The sequence below is a fragment of the Rhipicephalus microplus genome, unplaced genomic scaffold (genome assembly GCF_043290135.1).
Source record: "Rhipicephalus microplus isolate Deutch F79 unplaced genomic scaffold, USDA_Rmic scaffold_47, whole genome shotgun sequence".
Taxonomy (NCBI): domain Eukaryota; kingdom Metazoa; phylum Arthropoda; class Arachnida; order Ixodida; family Ixodidae; genus Rhipicephalus; species Rhipicephalus microplus.
Genome location: NW_027464620.1, coordinates 2,200,820 through 2,220,823, shown reverse-complemented (window position 1 = coordinate 2,220,823; position 20,004 = coordinate 2,200,820). Strand labels below are relative to the sequence as shown.

The window sequence follows — 20,004 nt, the reverse complement described above, 5'->3', positions numbered from 1 at the left end:
GTGCACAGAAGTAGAGCCCTCTTAGTTCATTTTATTTTGGTTGTTTGAAGTTTTATTATAAAGTTTGATATACCAGTGGAACAAATTCATAGAGTCATGGCCAACCGCTTTGAAATGATCTGAAACCTCAGGGCATACTCCCATGCTGTGATACGTTTGTAAAGACCACAGAGTTTCCGTTTCCTCATCAGCAGTTTCATGTTGTTATTATGAGAAGCCGGAAGGGCTAAGCGCCACCGCCGGAACCGGAAACATAGAGCGTGCGAGACAGAAACAAAGTGGCAAGAGAAGCCGGAAAAAAAAACTAGGCATGGAGAAGAGGAAGCTCAGAGAGGAGGCGGAGCTACGTCACGTGACCGGCTCGCTCTCTCGCGGCGCCTGGCGCAGACCCTCAGTCAGGACCCCGGGTTAGAGCGAACGCGGCTGTGCTAAGCGCCGAGAGCGCCCCAGATTTCGTCGCCGAGTTACCGCCGGGAACGAAGGGAAAAGAAACAAAAGTTCATACGTGCGTTTCACGCAATTTGACGGCGAACGTGCGGCATATAAGAAGAGTGGGGTTCACACTCACAACAGAAGAGTGTGTCGTTATTAGAGGAGTAACTGCGTCCTTTTACGTTATATTATTTTTTTTCTTTCCTTGGTCGAGGCTGGCGATGCCGCCGTCTGTGTCATGCCTCGGGTAGTACATTAGATACCCCCGAAGCTGACGTCAGCGGATTACACCGAAGACTGTGACGAATGGATTAACTGTGTCTCATCGCCCCGGAATCGACTACTCCCACGAGCAGAAAGGGCCACGAGTGTGACCGAAAACTACGCTGGATTATGTGACGTGCTTTGGGTCGCGCGTCGTTGGTGACTGGTTCTGCAGTCGACGAGTGAGCTGGTCTCATGGGGGGGCTGTAGACTGCCGGGGTGCCGCTTCTGCGAGTGCACCTGCTACCGCGATGTCTCCGCTGACGTTGTTCACGAACCCTGCCGCGGGTGGGACACGCACTGCCCACGGTACAGCTCATACAGTGGGCCTCTGGGCCACTCTCAGTTCCCTCGCTGTGCTGACATTTATGGTGCTTACACTAGCAGCCTTCGACGAAGACGGTGAGTAACTACGTCTTGCTGTGACACGTTCTTCTTTCTTACTGCTTTTTTAACGGTTTATGTCCCGAGATTCATGGCTGCTTTTTGTTCATTCGACATCAGCATGGTCAGTGTCACCTTTTTCGCTCACCATTGAAGCGCCTGAAGTTTAAACTAACGAGTCCCACCACACGCTGAGCCTGAGTATGTTGATGTATTTGTGAAAATGTTCAGCCGGTCATTGGATATGCGAATATGTAAAAAACCACCAGAGTGGGAGAAGGTGTGTTTGCGCGAAGCGATCGCTCAACATGCGCCTGCAAAGAGCACACGAGAGGCTCAAAAAAAGTTGGTAATTACTTCATGCAAATGAGGGCGCTGCGTCGATCGGTGGAGACGACACCAAGAGATTTTCAGTCCTTCTAAAACACACGTGGGCGTCCGTCTTCCAGCTGTCTGTGTTATTTGTCGAAAGTTGCCTCTTTGGGAAGGCAGAAATTAAACAGTAGCATTACTTATTGCACCTAAACATTTCGTTTCCGGGCGTTTAAAAACAGTTTGGCACTGCCTGTGTCGGCAGCTTGTGCGAAATAAAGAACCACGCAATATTCTTCGAAGTAGGCTTTTTATTAAATACAATTTCCACTGGGGAGAATTCTAGGTATCACCAAGAGCCACGGTATCATTAACCAAGTGCCTCATTATTTTGCTATGTCTTCGGCTCTATTTTTGCGCATACACAGGCGGGGTTAGAACAGTGCAACCTGATATACTCGTACGTTTATCTTACAATAGCGTCCATGGTACAACGGGACACGTTATTGTCTCATTAGCTGAATGAATAAAAAAAATGATCGACAATGAATGTACATGTCTCATACATTTCAGTCAGTGTCGGTACTCTTATTGGTCGGTTCGAGCTCTTCCTTTCATGCCTTCCGTACGTATTTGAAATTATTAATTACGCAACGCAAGTTCACTCTGGTGTTCAACTTGTTCAACTTTCAATCTTTGGCAAAGATTCAAGCCCATCACCTACAATTATCTTTGTAAAAACAAAGTGGTAACAAATACATTTTTTGAAATAAAACAAAATAACACTGCTGCGTAAAATATGCTGATTAACCGAAAACGCAGTTGAAGTGTGCTTTCATAAGACGAAGACTAACCACACAATACAAGTTCAGTACAAATGGCATGGCATAAAGTCGTGGCCTAAATTTGATCATTGCGAGCACTTATTGCCTAATCTGCCCGCATGTTTCTCGGATACTATATACCTAAAGTTTGCAATTATATTTTTCTTAATTTTTGGTAAATCGATTTCACAACGTTCAGTTAAATTGTTTTTCATTTGTAATCACCATTGATTCTGAAACACAATTATGGAACGTAATAGGCTGGGCTAGACAGTAATGGTTCATTGTGTAACACTGCAGAAAAGGGTAAAACACCAAAGATCAAGACTCAAAGAAGCCCTGACTAACAACCGAAATTTTATTTTTAAGAACAAATTAGCATATACAAGAAAAACTTATAAACACCGTGGAAGAGACGCAGGTTTACGGGAGAGAATCAAAGAGAAGAGCACCAAAATGCCCAATCTACGTTTTTCGTGTACATATTGACTTGTTCTTAGGAACAAAGCTTGAATTGGTAGTCAGCGCTTCTATTTGTTTCGTTCTCCGGTGTGTTCTTTCTTGCGTTGCTCAGCAATGCACAGTTATGATCTGCCTAATGACAATTATTCAGTACAACAGCGACACGTGGGTCTGATAGTCAAAAGCATTGCAGCTCTTGTAGTCAAAAACGCATGGAAAATGAGACGAGTGACGATATTCAAAGGCTGACGCAAACAACGTTCCCATCAAAAGAAGCGAATTTCCATTATATTTGAAAAAAAAAACTTTTACGCACAACGTCTTGACTAATGTACGAAAACTCGAGACTCTCATTCTAGCTATTTGATGAATCTTGAAATACTTGACCGTGTCTAGAGTGAGGTGGCCTCAGCTTCTAAAATAGTCGAGTCATGCAGAGGCGCCGGATATCGAAAACAAGCTTATTCTTGTATCGGTGTTTACCGATAGTGTCATTTTGCTCGACACGAAACGCTATTTTCCTTGCGAGATTACGAAACTCCGTCCACGAGAACATTTTACCCGAAAACAATGTGCACGGCAGCTTAGGTAAGCGGCGATATATTGCCCGTAAAGGTGGCCTGGTGGCAAGTGTAACGAAAGGTCACGTACCGCGACAGTCATGAATAAACACGCACGCAAAGAAAGAAGCAGACTAGCGTCTAGCCCTGCACGATTCACCGACACGAGCGGCTGGTAGCGTCATTGTAGTGAGACGTGAAATTGCACTTCTTGGAATCTCTCTTTTGTATATATTTTTTAGTAGAATCTCTCTTTTGTATATATTCTTTAGGTAAAAACGACTACACGAAATAACGCTCCCACGCAGCTGCTCAAACTTCCTTCATCGGTTTTTCCAGCTATGGGCACCCTATATTAACTTGCGTGCATTTTCTCGCAGTTTCGTTCGTTTAGAGTCACTCTCACTCTGACAAAAACGTAGACGAGGGGAATGTGCCTAAGATAATTAATTTATTTGACAAAATTGCTTTGTCAGGACACGCACATAGACGATGTGCATAATGAGATTTCAGGCTTAGCACCCACTAAATGGATGCTGCTTTTCAGACAACGCGTCATAGTGCACTGCTTTTACGCTCATTTTGCCATAAAGCTATTTTCAATCTATTCTTCAAAAAAAGATTAGTTAAGATAAGTGTAGGAGGGGGGAAGTTAGCAACCGATTAAGTTAAGGCAGGTCGCGTTTCACCACAAGAGTCACAATGGGCAACCACGTCATAACTATGCGCGTCTGAAGCTCAGTACATTCTCAGCTTACTAAGGGCTTCGCGAATAATGAGCTCTACATACGTGAACCTTCATCACTAAAGAATTTTGAAAAGTACCTATTCCCTTTATTGTCGCCTAATAGAGGCACTGAAGCACCTTTATCTCTTGAATGTTGCTGTACTAAACGTGCATGGTTATTATGAAAGTGATCCTGTCGATAAAACTCAGTTTCCTAAAGAGGCGGTTCTTAAAGGCTTAGTTACTTGCATATAACAGCATCGACCGTGAAGACCTGACAATGTTCTGCGCACCCCGGGAGCGCACGCTGAAGCTCTCTTTTCTGATCAATTAAAAGAGCTTTTTTTTTAATATGGCCACCAGGCCGTGCAGGTTTTCGTGCAATAGCTTTGGAAGTATTTTCACTGTTAGGTGTTACGCCATTGGCTGACCACTTTCACTATATTTCACTATTATTTTATATTGCCTAGAACTCGCTCACACAAGTAGTTATTGCGTATGATCATCTCGTGCATGCCTGCTCTAATATTCTTATTTAAACAAAAGCAGTATTATTGGGTGTCATCTGCCGAGCTGAGGGATGCAGGAACTCACAAAAAAGAAAGAGTGCCATTTTTTAACACGAAAGTGTTTTACACTCGGTTTCACGAAGACTTTACTGACGTGATTTTTGTTACGGAAATGGCGTTGGTAAATAAGCAAACAAGCATAACACCAAAAAAAAAGTCACAGCATATCCAGAGAGTGAATGACGACGAGAGGGGAGAAGCGTCTGTTCGTTCTTGCGTTAGTTCATTCGTCCGTGCGTTTATCCATGCGTCTGTCGTTTATAGGTGCATCCGTTCTTTTGTCCATTCGTCCCTTCTTGCGTACGTCCATTAGTCCGTCCATGCGTCCATCTATGCTTCCGTCCATGCCTCCGTTCATACGCTCGTGCATTCATGCGTCTATTCGGGCGTCCATCGGTCCATTCGTCCTTCTGCACACACTCCTGTTGAACCAATGCCATCTAGAAAATGCGAACAGACATGGTACTGAGACAGCGCCATCTATTATACTGTTTGTAAAATACTACTCGTTACGTCTGACGTAGGACAAGGTTAGACCAAGAAAAGCTTCGCCAGGGGAGGACGTCACCCTCTTACTGGGTAACATAGAGCTGGCCATTTCTCTCCTAAAAAGACAATACTTTAAATAAGGGCATATGAAGTATAGATGTTCATGTGCCTCTTGATGCCGCTTTTGTGGGGGAGTCCTCATGTGCTCTGTCTATGTCTATGTTAACTATTTAAAATACCACAAGTCTTCAATCTCGATCGTGTACGTAACTACACATGATTTAAACGCATTATCAGGCGTCAACGTCAGTGCATCCAGATCAAACGGTGCTACAACTGCCAAATACCGGAAGTTAGTTATTGTGCGAGCTCTCATATATCAATGCACTGCTTCTGAGAATACGTGTCCCACTTTTGTGTTATGCAGATCCCAAGGGTGGAAGGAGCAATATTTTTTTTTAATGCGAAGCATTTCTTAGTGAACTTCGGCGACTTTGAGAGTATCTATCTATCTAGCCGCTTACGTTTTGGTGCTCTCGTGGTTACCCCTTTAACTTGGTGTGAATCAAAATTAGCATCAATGGGTAGGATAGTTTGACAAATATGACGCGCTGGTCAAGACTTGAATAATGCCACATTTTGTCACGTACGTCGTCAAACACTTCCCGTCAGACAGTGGCACATACTCACGGGTGGGTATGTGCCACAGGTGATCGACCCTTAGTATCTACCCAGGAACGACGAGAACACACATGGGCAATTTTAACGCGTAAGCGTTATGCGATACCCGACATCGGTAGAGTCGACCCACTGAAGGCACAGAATAAATATAAGTGTTAAAAAAAACCTGACATAAGCAGAATTGGCCACCTGACGAATGCAAATAATAAACTTCAGAATCCTAGCAGGAATCGAACCGAAGCATTCTGCGTTGCAGTCAAGCATTCTACCGCAGAGCTACGCCAGGTCTCGGAACTACTTTTCAAATAGATGCTGATCTTCGTGAAACTTCAATAGTGGGTGCAGTGCTGCTTACCCTATTTTGTAAACATTACATATGTGCTACTTTTTTACAGTCATCACGTGGGGTTAACGTAAATTGTGGTGAGGTGCCATGTGCTGAAATTCATCTAAGTAGCAGTGTCAAGGACCAGCATCTTCGCGAGCATCAGCGCTTCATATCAGCTTCTGGTGTTGCTAAAACACTTTTCCAGCTGACATCGTCGTGCAAGTGGAAAACTGGTTATATAAACATCTGCAACTCTTCAACATGTGTCTCTGCGTGCAACATTTGTAGTACTTAGCGTCATTTCATGACGTGTCGCTCAAAAAAATACAACACGGTCAAATTCCCTCCGCGTGCTTCGCATAAAGTTGATTCCCAGGTACGTGGGATCTGCCGATTTTTTTTCAGCTATAAAGATATTGCTTCTGCAGTGTGACACCAAAGTTTTGTGACAATGCTTCGGGCTTCTTCCTGGTTGCTACTTATGTGTTTGGCTATTTCCAGGAACAAAGGCAATTCTACATGCGCTTCGTTCGTATTTTGATGTAATCCTACACATTTTCCAGATGGAAGCTTAACGTAAACTTTTTGCGCTTTCCGGCGTTGCTTGTTTCGAATCATTCGCACCTGTGCTAGTACGCATAACGAATAGTTGTGTGCCAGTTACTTTATTGTTGTCCCTCAGAAATGCTGCTATAGATGTATAGTAAAAAAAACTCGTATGCTCATTCTTATCTTGAATTGGCAACAGTGTGAATTTGAACGGGCTTGGCATTAGATTAAATAACCGCTTTCTGTGTGACTGTCTAGCATGCGATGGTATCCTACGTGCCTATCGGCAGCATTGACGCAATCAAATGATAGGCTTCATATGATATCGAACATATTCGTACAGTTGTCTTCTACTTACGGTATGTGAGTTTGTAGGAAAGCGATGGGTTGCTTGAACTGCTCCAGCCTGTTGGAACACTCATGGCTAACTAAACAACATCTTTGCGTGCGAGCGCGCGCGCGCGCGCGCGCGCGCGTGTGTGCGTGTGTGTGTGTGTGTGCGTGTGTGTGTGTGTGTGTGTGTGTGTGTGTGTGTGTGTGTGTGTGTGTGTGCATGCGTGCGTGCGTGCGCAACGCGCTATGTTTTCTTCTACGAATAATATTTCGGTATCCTTCCTCCACACCGAATGCGGGGTAGCCAAATGTGCCGTTTTTCCTGTTAATACGAGCAATTCAGAAAACCTGATTGAAACAATTGTTTAGAAATGTCCGCATGCGTAATGTTCCTTACTTGTAGGGTAAATCCAGCGTTTCCTAAAGAAAGCCTTCTTAGGTTAGTACTGTTTAAGAAATACTTTAAAAATTCGGGGACCTAGCGAGAAGGACTGAGTTGCTTCATCGAGAAAACGGAACGGGTTTGTTTATCGCTGCGTTAGACGAAGCCCCGTCGTCTTAAATGCGACAGTTTGATGAAGTTCTCCGTCCCAACTCTTCAGGAGGGCATACAGATGCATGGCGAACAACCTGTCAAGCTGGCATACGATAGTTATGTCTCTCTCCATCATTGCTCCAACGCAGACACCACAAATGGTAATTGAACTCGCCGCATCCAGCTCTTAATACACGACTTACAGAGACTGCGGGTGCGCTCATAGATATCAACCCCTCCCCCCTCCACAACAACGTCAAGTACGCCAATGTTGTCATCCACAGACATGTTTTTGTCCGGATTTAATCGCCACAGGTTGTTTTGACTGGGGCTTCATTCGGGACTATCTCGGCAAATGAAAACAATATTTTAGCATATCCACGGGGTGTATGGTGATGAGTGGGTTGGAGCGTCCGTCCGTCCAACTGCCCGTGTGTCCGTTTGTCCGTGCATGCGTCCATGCGTCCGATCAGGTTCCAGAATGCAGACAGCGCATGGGTAACACCGACGAGACTCGAGCCAAGAAAGCCGAGCGCGAGCGTCTTCAACGCGCCCGCCACTCTGCTTCGTGCATGCCCGAACAACAATCCACACTATACGGCGACAGTCCAGGAGAGTGAGAGAGGCACTCGTTCTCCGCGCATCCAGGCGCAGCCCGCGCAGCAGCCAATCGGAGAGTGGCAGCACAGCGCCATCTCGAATATCCTCCCTCAACTGCAGCTTGTATGTACTTCAATGAGAAGACGCCGTCTATAATACTGTTCGGGAGATACTGTCTTCTTTTCTTTTCCGTCTCTTTTCCTCTCGGTTACGTGTGACGCAAGACAAGGTTAGGTTAAGAGGAGCTTCTCTCTAAAAATGCTTGTTCGGCCCACAAAAGTAGACTTCAAGCTATAGGCGCTGCAGAGGTGCTGCGTTGCCGGCCAACTGCATGACTAAAAGAGACGGGGATTATGCACGGTTTACTGCGTCGTAGTTTATACCTATTAGTGTGTGCTGTTTTCCACTTTGCCATAAAGCCTGATCTTGCGCTTCTGCGTGTCGAACTGCGCTGCTCCAAATTCACACTTTTCTTGCTTCGCTCTTACTTTAGAGGCTACGTAATCATGATTTCGCACGCCAGCCAATAATGCGTTTCCCACGCTTCCTTACACGAAGCCCGAGAAATGGCTTAACAGAAAACTTCCACAAAGGCGCTTATTTTGCCCAACGAGTGCGACTGGTGTTATCATGAATTCAAGTACGCTGATCGACGGGGACTGCTGTTTCGCAGTGTTTTCAATTACTCTGCACCAGCTGCATAACTTCGCGCAGCCCGCCGGTGTTGTGTTCCAACGGGTGCTTTGTTTGATATATTTGGGCCTGGCATGAAGTTTGCAGCCGCTGGCCGAGATTAAAATGGCGTATGCCGCAGGACCCCCCATTTGCACGTCAATTATCTTGACAGACACCTGCGACCTGCAAAAATGCTGTGCGAGTCTTGCCAGGCTTGAAAAAGTGCCGTCTGGTATTAGTATTCAGGGATATAAACCATGCCTCCATATTACTAGCGAATACGCAAACGACATCAGAAAAAAGGCAGGACAAACATTGCCTTATGTCCCGTCTCTTTCTGTGGTGTTCTTGTGCGTCTTCGCTAGTAATATGGAAACATTCAGTCAATACCGAGTAGCCCAGCCTTAACTGTATACAAGTCATTTCTTCTATATTTTAAAGTAAACGTTTGTTTTTTATTCACCGGTTTTCATAAAACATCACACAGCTTAACATCCGAAAATTGTTAGATAGAAGTGGATTTAATAGCCGCCTCTTTCCTTCGGCAACCTATTCTCTGTTTCTTTTTGTATCAAGTCACGTCGTTTTTTCAAAGATGTGTTCATTGAAAAGTTTTGTCAGTCATTGTCTATATGCATGAGTTGTGGCTTTGAAGCTGCACTGAGTGAAAGAGAGGAAGATAACGTTGTAACGAGAAGCTGTAGATGTTAGCCTGACTATTCACCCGACTTGGTATTTCAGGTGCTAGGTGACGATCGTAATATATACATAGATAATTGCATAATAACACATTCATACTAACCACATACTAATGCACACACGCAAACGCAAAAATTACTTTGTTTACAAAATAGACAGAGAAGAAGAAGGTAGATACGTTAACCAGGCGCTATAGTAATCAGCACTGATTCGGGAAAATATGCGATTAGAAAAAGAAAGATATATCTAAAAATTGTTAAAGCGGCATCGTCTTAGTGGTGCCCAGCCTGACACGAATGTGGAGCTGGGCGAAATTCATTGTTACTTTTTGGTTTTTCCTCTTACTTCCCCCTTTCATTTTCATCTGTGTTGTTTTCTTGTTATTTTTAATGTATTTCTATTTGGTTCCAATTTTGTTTATTCTATCTATTTGTTCCAATTTCTTTCTTGCTTCTTTTTTTCTTTTTTTATACGTGGTTTGTGTTTTTCTAGCGCTGGTTGCAATGACCGCACTTAACTTGATCATCAAGGCACTCGAAGAATGGGAGGAAGGAGCATTTCCTTTTGCGTGAGTGCGTGCTCAATAATATACTACAGCTGGCTATGATATATGTGGATTTGCTTTCTTTACGACGGGCGAAGACGACAGGATACAATCGCAACATATGACGCCATGCAACAGCAAAAGAGCGCACGGAACACTTAAGTGTTGGCACATAAAATAAACAAGAACAAACACATGGCCATACCCACACGAATGCAAGTTTTGTTAAGGCTCGTGGCATGTGAAGATGTCAAGAGCGTATTCGTGGAGCATGCTGCACAACGGGTGCTTTTCTGGGGAAACAAAATATGCCGCAGTTCTAATCTTGAGTCCTGTTCAAAGGTGTAATGACGCCTTCAGATAGTATCTCTCTTATCCGTAAGGCCTGCAGTCCCACAGAACATGCTGCAGGTATTCTCGGGTGCTGCACTGAACGCTTAGTGGTGAGTCAGAGAGCATAGTCGCGCACCTGAAGTAGTTCAATACTAATGGCAAATATAGAGGGCAATTTACAGACATTTTTATACAACGTTGAGTGAAGGTGAGGAAGCTACAGGAAATGAAAAACGCTAAACGTAACCGGTTAATCGACACCAGTGAAACATATATCAAAGAGCGTGTTCTGTTCTCTCTCTTCACTTTCTCGCCCACTTCATCTTTGCTCAATTTATAATAGCCAACCAGCTGCAACCTGCTGAACTTACTTGCATTTCTGTTGTCTTCTTTCATTCTCCATTTTCCACACGCCAGAATCGAGAAAAAAAAGATGAAGTTGGAGACAAAGGAAACAATAAGTTAGGAACGTAAACCAGTAATGTGCACAGTTGAATATTCCAATGACGCAAAACCGAGCTTATTAGTTGGCGATAATTCTTCGTCACAAAACAACACATTATACAGCCGACACAGGCACTCACGCTCCATTGCTCCTGCGTGGTATGTGACATCACTGTCACAGCCGAGTTTCCAAGGTCTCGTCATCCTTAAATCTCTCTCAACCTGTTCAAATGTGTAGGGAAGCAAACTGGTTGTCCTGAACTGGTCAATTTAGCTGCCTCTCCTTGTTTGTTTGGGGCCTGCCAACACTGGCAAACACTTCTTCTTCTTCTTCTTCTTCTTCTTCTTCTTCTTCTTCTTCTTCTTCTTCTTCTTCTTCTTCTTCTTCTTCTTCTTCTTCTTCTTCTTCTTCTTCTTCTTCTTCTTCTTCTTCTTCTTCTTATTATTATTATTATTATTATTATTTTTATTACTATTCTTACTATTCTTACTATTCTTCTTATTCTTCTTATTCTTATTCTTCTTATTATTCTTCTTAATCTTATTTTTCTTCTCCAAGTAAACAAAAAAGTACCAATACGGACATGATGTGAGTTCTCTTCTATTGTGTCCATGTTTGCACATTGCCCCACCGCGGTGGTCTAGTGGCTAAGGTGTTCGGCTGCTGACCCGCAGGTCGCGAGTTCGAATCCCGGCTGCGGCGGCTTCATTTTCGATGGAGGCGGAAACGTTGTAGGCCCGTGTGCTCAGATTTGGGTGCACGTTAAAGAGCCCCAGGTGGTCGAAATTTCCGGAGCCCCTCCATGACGGCGTCTCTCATAATCATATGGTGGTTTTGGGATGTTAAACTCCACATATCAATCAATCAATCAATTAATCAATCAATCAAATGTTTGCATGTTTTATATTTTCGCGGTGGAGTGAGCTGTACAGCTTTTAAAGACGATAGTCTTTCTTGGGGTTCTTCGACAGAAATATTTTGGTCTGTCTGTCTGTACAATTCTCTGTTTGTCCGCCCTAAAGATACCTCAAACGGCACCAAACGGCCAACCCCATCCGCAGCGCCCACCAATATAGTTCAAGGTTTAGTGTTTATAGTTGTGCGATGGTCAATTAAAAAGCAATTATTGCGCATATCCGAGGCGCCACAGCAGCGCTTCGATGTTTTCTATGTCTGCCTTTGTACTAGAAGAGGCGCACACAACTAACTCTAAGGAATGTAGCGTTAAATCGTGCTGCGCTGGCAGTGCAACGCGATGCTCAAAAAAATGTTTCCAACGCTTTGCTATGACGTCACGGTGGTGGCACCTACCCGTCGCTTTGCGTTCTACACGTTATCACCTCCGAGACTGGCGTGCATCTTTCTTCGCGGCCTGCACGCCTTCGTTTTCGAAGATAACTGCCAGATGGCGCTTGTGTCTAACGTGCCTAGATGCACTCGTTCGCCTCCGCCACACGCTCGAAGCACTCTAACGCAGCGCCTGCAGAAAACCATCCAGCAATTTTCTTGCGCAGAACATCAAATACACGTTTTGTTCACTCTCTCCAGACGCAAAACTATCGTCTTTCAGAGACATTTATAGTGCAACATGTAGATTCGGGCCAATTTTTTCGTTATGCCGAGTGGCAACAACAGAAAACTGTCGGCATCATGAACCGCCACGTGATTTCGTCGTCCTATTTTTCATCGTTCCCAGGAGACGAGCACCAATTTGTCTGGTGCGGTATACAATAAATCTACAGGATGACAGAATGAGTAGAGAGAGAGAAAAAAAATATGGATAAAAGAAAGAGAAAGACAAATGCAAGAAAAAATGCGAGTAAAGAGACGTTGACAGAGATAGAAAGACAAAAAAAAAGAAATAAAGAAAGTGATGAAAAGAAAGAAACACAAAAAAGAGCTATAGAAAAGGAGAGCAAGCATATTCATGTATATAGCGTAATGTATCGAGTGGTGGGAAAAGAAATTGAGTGAAATGAAAAGCGAAAAGAGGAGAGTAATCCCACCAGCTCCTCCACTTGCTTTGTCTACACCCACTAGTGCGTAGCTACTCCAGTGATTTAACAAAATTTGAGCTTTCTGCAATCGTGTAAAAGGAAAGAATAATCAATAGATATGCAGTAGACATTTACAACAAAAAAATAAATAAACGAGAACTGAGTTGCAAACAGCGTGAACTACACTTGTCTCAAGCGAGTGAAGAGAAGAAATAGGATAAAATATCTTATTTGCACGTCAGTCGTAGAACATTCAGCGTATTAGGTCACCGTTAACGTACAGACCAAGCTCACTGAGTTAACAATTAATCACTCTTCAATATTCCTTTTCAATACGCAGTGCTAGCACAGTGGTCCACTTGTAGCAGACACGTATGGCTCTTTAATTCTTGAGAGATTCAGGGCAAAGTGATTGAGCGTTTATTCGAAACCCGGTCCCTTTCGCGAGGCGCCAGCTGCTTCGCGACGCAAAGACGGAACCTTTCCTCCCCTTCCTCCCTCTCCCTTCAACTCGTGGGCCTTTGCACGTCCCCGTTTCTATCGTCCGTAATTAGCAATTTCAGCGCGAGCAGATTAATATGCCACGCTACTTGCGGCTTCCTTGGAGACCCTTTTTTCCCGCCTCTTCGCAACTCTGGTCCTTCACGGCTGCTTGTTTATTGCCCGGGGCAACTTTCCTCTTCCTCCGATTCGGGTCACTTGCCCCCATCGAGAATCGTTTCCCTTTTTTCTTCGCCGTGACCTGCACGTTGGGTCCCTGATTTACATTTGCAAAGCTTTGCTTCTGTGTTATCGACCTATATGCTGTCGACACATCTGAGGCCGGCTCCCCATCTGGGGTCACCGGTTATGGGGTTCTGGTATAAGTATATTATGACGCGTTTCGAGAACATTGTCTTGAAGATGCATGCTTCGTGGTGCTCCAATAAATTACTCTCAAAGTAGCGATCTATTGCCGTTGACTGGTTCTTATGCATTGCACTTGCTATTTCTTTGGGAACAGGGATGAAAGGCTGAGAACCAGATTCGCGTCAGGTTTGCTACGCTACTATGGGGGAAGGGATTAAAAGAAAAAAAAGAATGGAAGAATGTACTGTTATGGTACAAGTGCGCTTTTACATTACACGCCTACAAGTGGCTGCTTAATCCTGTCCATATATAAAGGGCCCCTAAACCCCTTCGTGTTCAAGAACGAGGAAGTGGCTTCTCTCACTTTCACTACCCATCCCGCAAGCGATTCCACCTCCTCATCATTCATTGATGAAGAACGTGTAGCGCTAAGCTTTGGGGCCAGCACGATTTGGCACTTGTCGGCTACAGGCTGTTATCTCTGTATGCGCAGTCTAAAACGGACAAGACGAAATGAGTTCTGACTATCAAACACAATAATCACGAGAGACAAGAAAGAACGGGTCGGCAACTGCATGGAAAAGGAGAGTATAGGAGACAACTTACAACAGATATTTTTCGTACATGAACCAATCGACAGTTTTTACTTTAATTACGTCCCGTGGGCAAACGTTTGGACCTCACGATGTGCACTGAAAAGACGAGAAACGCCACGAAAGAATAGCAACTTTTTTGTTTTGAATGGCCGGTGATTGGCCCGTTAAAAACAGTCTCAATGTTCATGTCACTTTGTTGGCCGGTCACTCGTGAAGCCACGCTTTGAGAGCTCTCCTTTCTGAAATTGGTCTGTTGTCTAGTTTGTTGAGGGTATTGCGCAGAAGTTTTTGTTTGGTCACAAAGTGTTCACAGAAACACGGTATGTTTTCTATATTTTCGTTGGTGTTGCTCGAGTGACATCTAGAAGTGTCTGCTATTTCTGTGAGAAAAAGAGTGCGCCAATGCGGGAAATTCTCGCGGTATATTTAACACCTTCCTTGCACAGTGCAAAGTAGCAAGTCTGAAGGACGCGGGTACTGCAGACCCACACGTCTTATCTTTCTTCCCTTCTTTCTTCTCCTCCCCTGTAAATCGTTTTTCTGGTTATGTACGCGAGAATAAAGTATACTGACTGGAACAATAATTGACTATAGGTGCAGCTGCGTTTTCTACTTCCCCTACGTACGACAAGCGTCACATGTATGTCGTTCAAAACTTGTAAAGTCGTAGTTTTTTTTTTCAAATGCACGATTTCACTTCCCCAAATGAGTCATAGCTCTGATACTTTACTGATCACTAAAAGAGATCATGCCTGTATTCCAGTACAGCCTATGTTTCTGCCCTGTTGTCTAAGCTTGAGTGCCATACACTGAAAAATATGATTGCACTAACCTGATACCATTTCAAACATCATTTTAGTTCGGGAGAGCACATAGAATTCGCCTTGGATAGAACTTTCAGACCATATGTATCTTTCTGCTTTTCGACAAATATAGTCCCGCCGAAAACGAACAAAATAAGAAAAAAACATACGTGCACCTGAACCGAGAACTAAAAGCTGCTAGCTGTTTCTTACTAAATATATTTTTCTGCCTTGTTTTTTTTTTTCTTCTGATGGATCATCACGAAGCAACAAAGTATCACCTCTCTTCGACGCAGTAGTGTCTCCCACCATGCTCTTCTCAGAACAAATGCCTGCTCACCACTCTACTATACAGTTTTGTAACGGCGTCTCCGGCTATACGCACCACGTCATCACCCGCAGGCTTCTGAGCACGAAGAAGTGAGAGCGCGCCTAAAAGGCTGTGCCCGCCTGACGCTTGTTCCCAGTTTTCTACGGTCCCATTAGAGCCAGAAGCTTGGAGTTCCAAGCCACGTCGTTGCCTCAGGCAGGTTGAGCCGTGGACGGGTACAGCGAGAACAAGAGGAGGTGCAGGGAGAAGAAAGAAATTCTGGCACAGACTTTTCTTATGTAGTCCATTCTTTGTCTCTCTTTTATCTTCACGCGAAAGTTCGTGTAAGTTTTAGACGCCGTGCCGTTTCTTGCACACCCATGTGAAGAAAAACACGCAGCGAAGTGGTATGAGCCTAAATATACCCTTAATGCGACAATTTTTTTCTTCATTGAATTTTCAGCCCTTAAAGCTGAGCTTCTGCAGCGACCCCTTATATGATTGACTGTATTGTAGGCGGCAGGCATGCTCGTTGGAAAATGAAACGTTTCTTGCATTTCGTAATGTTCAAGTGTGCTTCGCTGTATTGCGCAAGCCAACTCACGACAGTAGTAGTTACTGTTCAAATAAAGAAGGACCAATTTAGCAGGCAGTCACTCCTAATGTCTCTACCGTCACGTCCCTTTCTTTTTATCCTCAAATCGAACGAAAGAAGTAATGTTTAAACAACATCTCAGTAAGTTACTGCTTAATGGAAGCAGTTTTTTTCTACAAAAATGTTCTTCTACATAGTGCAATAAGAATCTCTGCCCAGCAGAAATTAGATTCTTTCGTGCTGATTTTCTTAAAAAAATTTGTGTATTATTCTAATCACGCATCATTTTTCAGATTGCCTATTTAATTAAAAAGCACACGTGTTCTCTTGTGCCATCTGACACACACACACACACACACACACACACACGCACACGCACCCCCCTCCCCCAACACACACACAATGTAAATCCCGAAGTCGCTACGCGCCATTATTGAAATGCAACCGACCCAGAAATCCAATCAGTATGAAGTCAGCTAACGTGTGCGCTATAGCCATAGGTGCCTTTATAATTCGAGAAATAAAGCAAATGTATTATTCCTACGCGTATCGATTACACTAAAGTTACAGTAGCATCAATAGGCTCTACAAACAAAAATGCTCTTTGACAAAACTCCTTTTCGATACCGAATAAAATGTTCGCGCCCTTCAAACGAAGATAAATACTGTTGTTCATTCATTCTTCAGAAACTTAATTTATGCATGGCACTGTTCGCCCAGCATTCGATGAGTAACCCGGAGTGATTTGCCAAGTCACATACTTCCGTACGAAAGCAGTGCGCTCTCTATTATTATTTCACACAAGCTGAACATCCTCCATCAATGAATCGTCTTTTTTTTTATGAACGAATAATTTAAGGCCTTTGTTTTTTAATTTCTGTCCTCACATTCGTTCAACCATGCCAAACGTTCCAATGTTTGCAAAGATCCACGAGCGCGGCAGCTTTTAAAGTGAAACGTCGGTAGCTGGCGAAGCATCCGCGTGAACCACTCGCGTAGGCGCTGTATTGCAAATGGCTTAGGCCGAAAAACTCAAATTCCTTGAATTCATGTCTCCCTTCGAAATGTGACAGCGAGTGCTGACTGAGGCTGCCTGCCTGTGAGGCATAAGGTGAGCGGCGCAGCTACCTCAACTTTTAAACTTTGTCTTTTTTCGAGGCCTTCTTGTTTCTGTTCATGTTTGGTTTCTTTTACATTCGGCCAGCGCTTTCAGAGGGGTGATGCACCACTGCCTTATATCTTTGCGCAGTTGAGCTATGTCGACGTACATCGCAGTGATCGGAGGCGATGGAATCCCGAACCAATAGGAGGAAGGCATGTCTGATAGCGAGTTCATTCCGCGCCTGAAGAGATTGAGCTTTTGCGGCGTGCCAGTGATTGTCGCCGCCTGCTTTGTATGTTTTCGATGCACACCTGGTACTGGCATCCTCCGCAGGACTTTCCAGATGAATTCTTTTAAACACTTCCGTATGACTAGACTTGCTTTGACGTGTGTAGAAACATCATCACTGTTTCCTTTTCCCTTTCTTTCTTTCTTAAATTGTATGAGGGAGGGCCATTGTTGGCCCTTTGAAGCTGTTCAAGCTCACCTACTGACTTGGCAAGAAAACAAGCACGCACCATTCGATACTTCACTCTGAGCAATACTATCGGCATGGAAGATAGCTGCTTGATATTACTTCGGATCCGAAGTTGAAGCTCCATAAGGAATAGCCATTTTTAGACGGGATCGACGCTCCTTATGGCGTGGCTTGTGTGACCATCGTTGTCGTAGTGTGCAACCTGTGGCACATACCCGCATACCAGTGGCACATACCCGCCCTAGGGCAAATACGCCCATGTCCACGAGTTACGAAAAACGTAGCACGGCGTTGTTATCACGCTCACAGTGGTAATGAAGTGCTGACAGAAGAAATGTAATACACACTCTCGTTTGGTCGTTGGATTGTCCACTGGATGGCGTTACGTGCATATGATGAATATATGATAAAAGAAGCGAGATGACGGTACTTGAAGTGTTCACTAGATGGACGGACGGACGCATGGACGGACGCACGGACGGACGGACAGACAAGCAGACGGGCGGATGGACGGACAGACAGACAGACAGACAGACAGACAGACAGACAGACTCACGGATGGCCGGACGACTGGACGAACGGATGCACGAACGGATTGGCGAACGCTTAGCCTGACTCTCCATCTATAATTCTTTGAATATGCTGTCACTTTTTTCTTCTTTGACTATTTCATTTCACGTTTGCGTAGTATTTACTAAGCACAGCCGCAAACCGCGATCGCTGTGCTCGGCGGCAGCATTTTACTCAACGCACTCAAGCTACAGGCGTCGTCGACAAGGCGCTCGAAATGTATTGATTGATATGTGGGGTTTAACGTCCCAAAACCACTATATGATTATGAGAGACACCGTAGTGGAGGGCTCCGGAAATTTCGACCACCTGGGGTTCTTTAACGTGCACCCAAATCTGAGTACACGGGCCTACAACATTTCCGCCTCCATCGGAAATGCAGCCGCCGCAGCCGGGATTAAAACCCGCGACCTGCGGGTCAGCAGCTGAGTGCCTTAGCCACTAGACCACCGCGGCGGGGCGCTCGAAATGTAACTTTCTTTAGACGCTACAGACATGCTTGTTAATTTGCATGTTGGTGAGTGCATACACGCGTTAGAATACACACCCGGTTTTTCTACTGTTTTCTACGAGCGATGCACATTTGAATGCAAAAGAATATCAGCTTGTTTTAGGAAGTTATTGCATATAGTTGAGGCGCTATTTCTTGTCACTTTCTGCATGAGTTTGCTAATGTGAGGTCAATGAAGCTTTCACCGAACATTCTGCAATTGTTTGAAGAAGCACTTGTCCCGTAGGAGAAAAACACATCAAGGAGAGCATGGTAATGCGAAAATTCCTGTTTTTTTTTTCTTTTTGCTCTGTGTTAAAACTATCCTTCAACTTAACCACAAAGTAATTTCGATGTACACCAGTTAAAAAGTAAAAGACAATTTCTTTTACTCCTTTCTACGTTGTTTTTTTTTGTGTGTGTTGTGGAGGTTCTGCTAAAGAAGTTCACAGTCCTCATTTATGAAGTTTATGAATTATATTCGCTAGTAAAATAAACTCTCTAATCAGCAAAGATGAAGCGAGCCCTAACTATAGTTGCTCCACTCGTAAATGGAAGGAAAAATTTCTAACGCGGCCTACGTAAACCCGGATCTTTCTTTTCAACTATCTCGATTGCTCGTGTCATAGAACTCATGTACCACTTCAAATGAATATTTGTTGGGCATGTTGGTTAAGTTTCATGATGAAATAAACGCACTATGCACGACGACTTCAAAGGGACACGGGACGGAGCACTTACTACCCACTGAAATAAAAACTTGCAGTTGCTAGTAAAGGCTGCGTCCTGTGTGCTTTCCATGTATTCATGCATACTGCGCTTGTTTTATCTTGAATAATATATCGTTTCATGGTCATATTCGAGCTATTCCTGTGATGACCAGATATGAGCTCATAGCGCTTTAGCAGTAAGGCCGGTGAAATGAGATGAAACCGTTCGCATGTCGGCAGATTGTGACGGTGACGACGAAATCGAAACACTTGATGGACTGCAAAAGAGTGCACTTTCTTTTTTTAGCATCCAAGCAGAGATATGGGAGTTGAAATGTCTTTCTTTTCTTTTTCTTTTTTTTTTGCTCTGCTTCTCGGGAGAAATCTAGGCGCGCATCGAAGCGTGGGAGGCGAACTGCGAAACGCACTTACGCGTCCAATGCCTCATGTGGCTCAGCGGGCTGATAGCGAGTCCCCGTCATGCTCCGTCCTTATGCTCACCGTCCGTGGGACTGGGTGGAAGGTGGAGAAGCGCTAGTGCCGCCACCGAGTCGTTCTGACAAATGGCCGCAGGAAACTCTCGCAGATCGGCTCCCACTTCGCAGGAAATGGCCGGCTTTCTCCGCGGTGCCCCACCGGGCCCGGCGGAAGGTACGTTGCCGGTGAGGCCAGCCCACTTCCGAGTGCAGTGAGTACAGAAAGGGGTCGGCTTCCGGTGAGGGAAGCCCGCACCACGAGGCGCGCTGGCGATATCATCGC

The 20,004-nt window shown here is 44.5% G+C and overlaps 1 protein-coding gene across 1 annotated transcript in view; it reads left to right on the top strand.

The window, feature by feature from the left end:
• Window positions 1–787: 787 nt before the first annotated feature.
• Window positions 788–20,004, top strand: part of LOC142788204 (zwei Ig domain protein zig-8-like) — a 238,048-nt gene continuing 218,831 nt past the window's right edge. Inside the window, exon 1 of the mRNA XM_075884776.1 lies at window positions 788–1,098. Coding sequence (XP_075740891.1) covers window positions 948–1,098 — 151 coding nt within the window. The 5' untranslated portion in view covers window positions 788–947. The remainder of the gene's footprint in view (window positions 1,099–20,004) is intronic.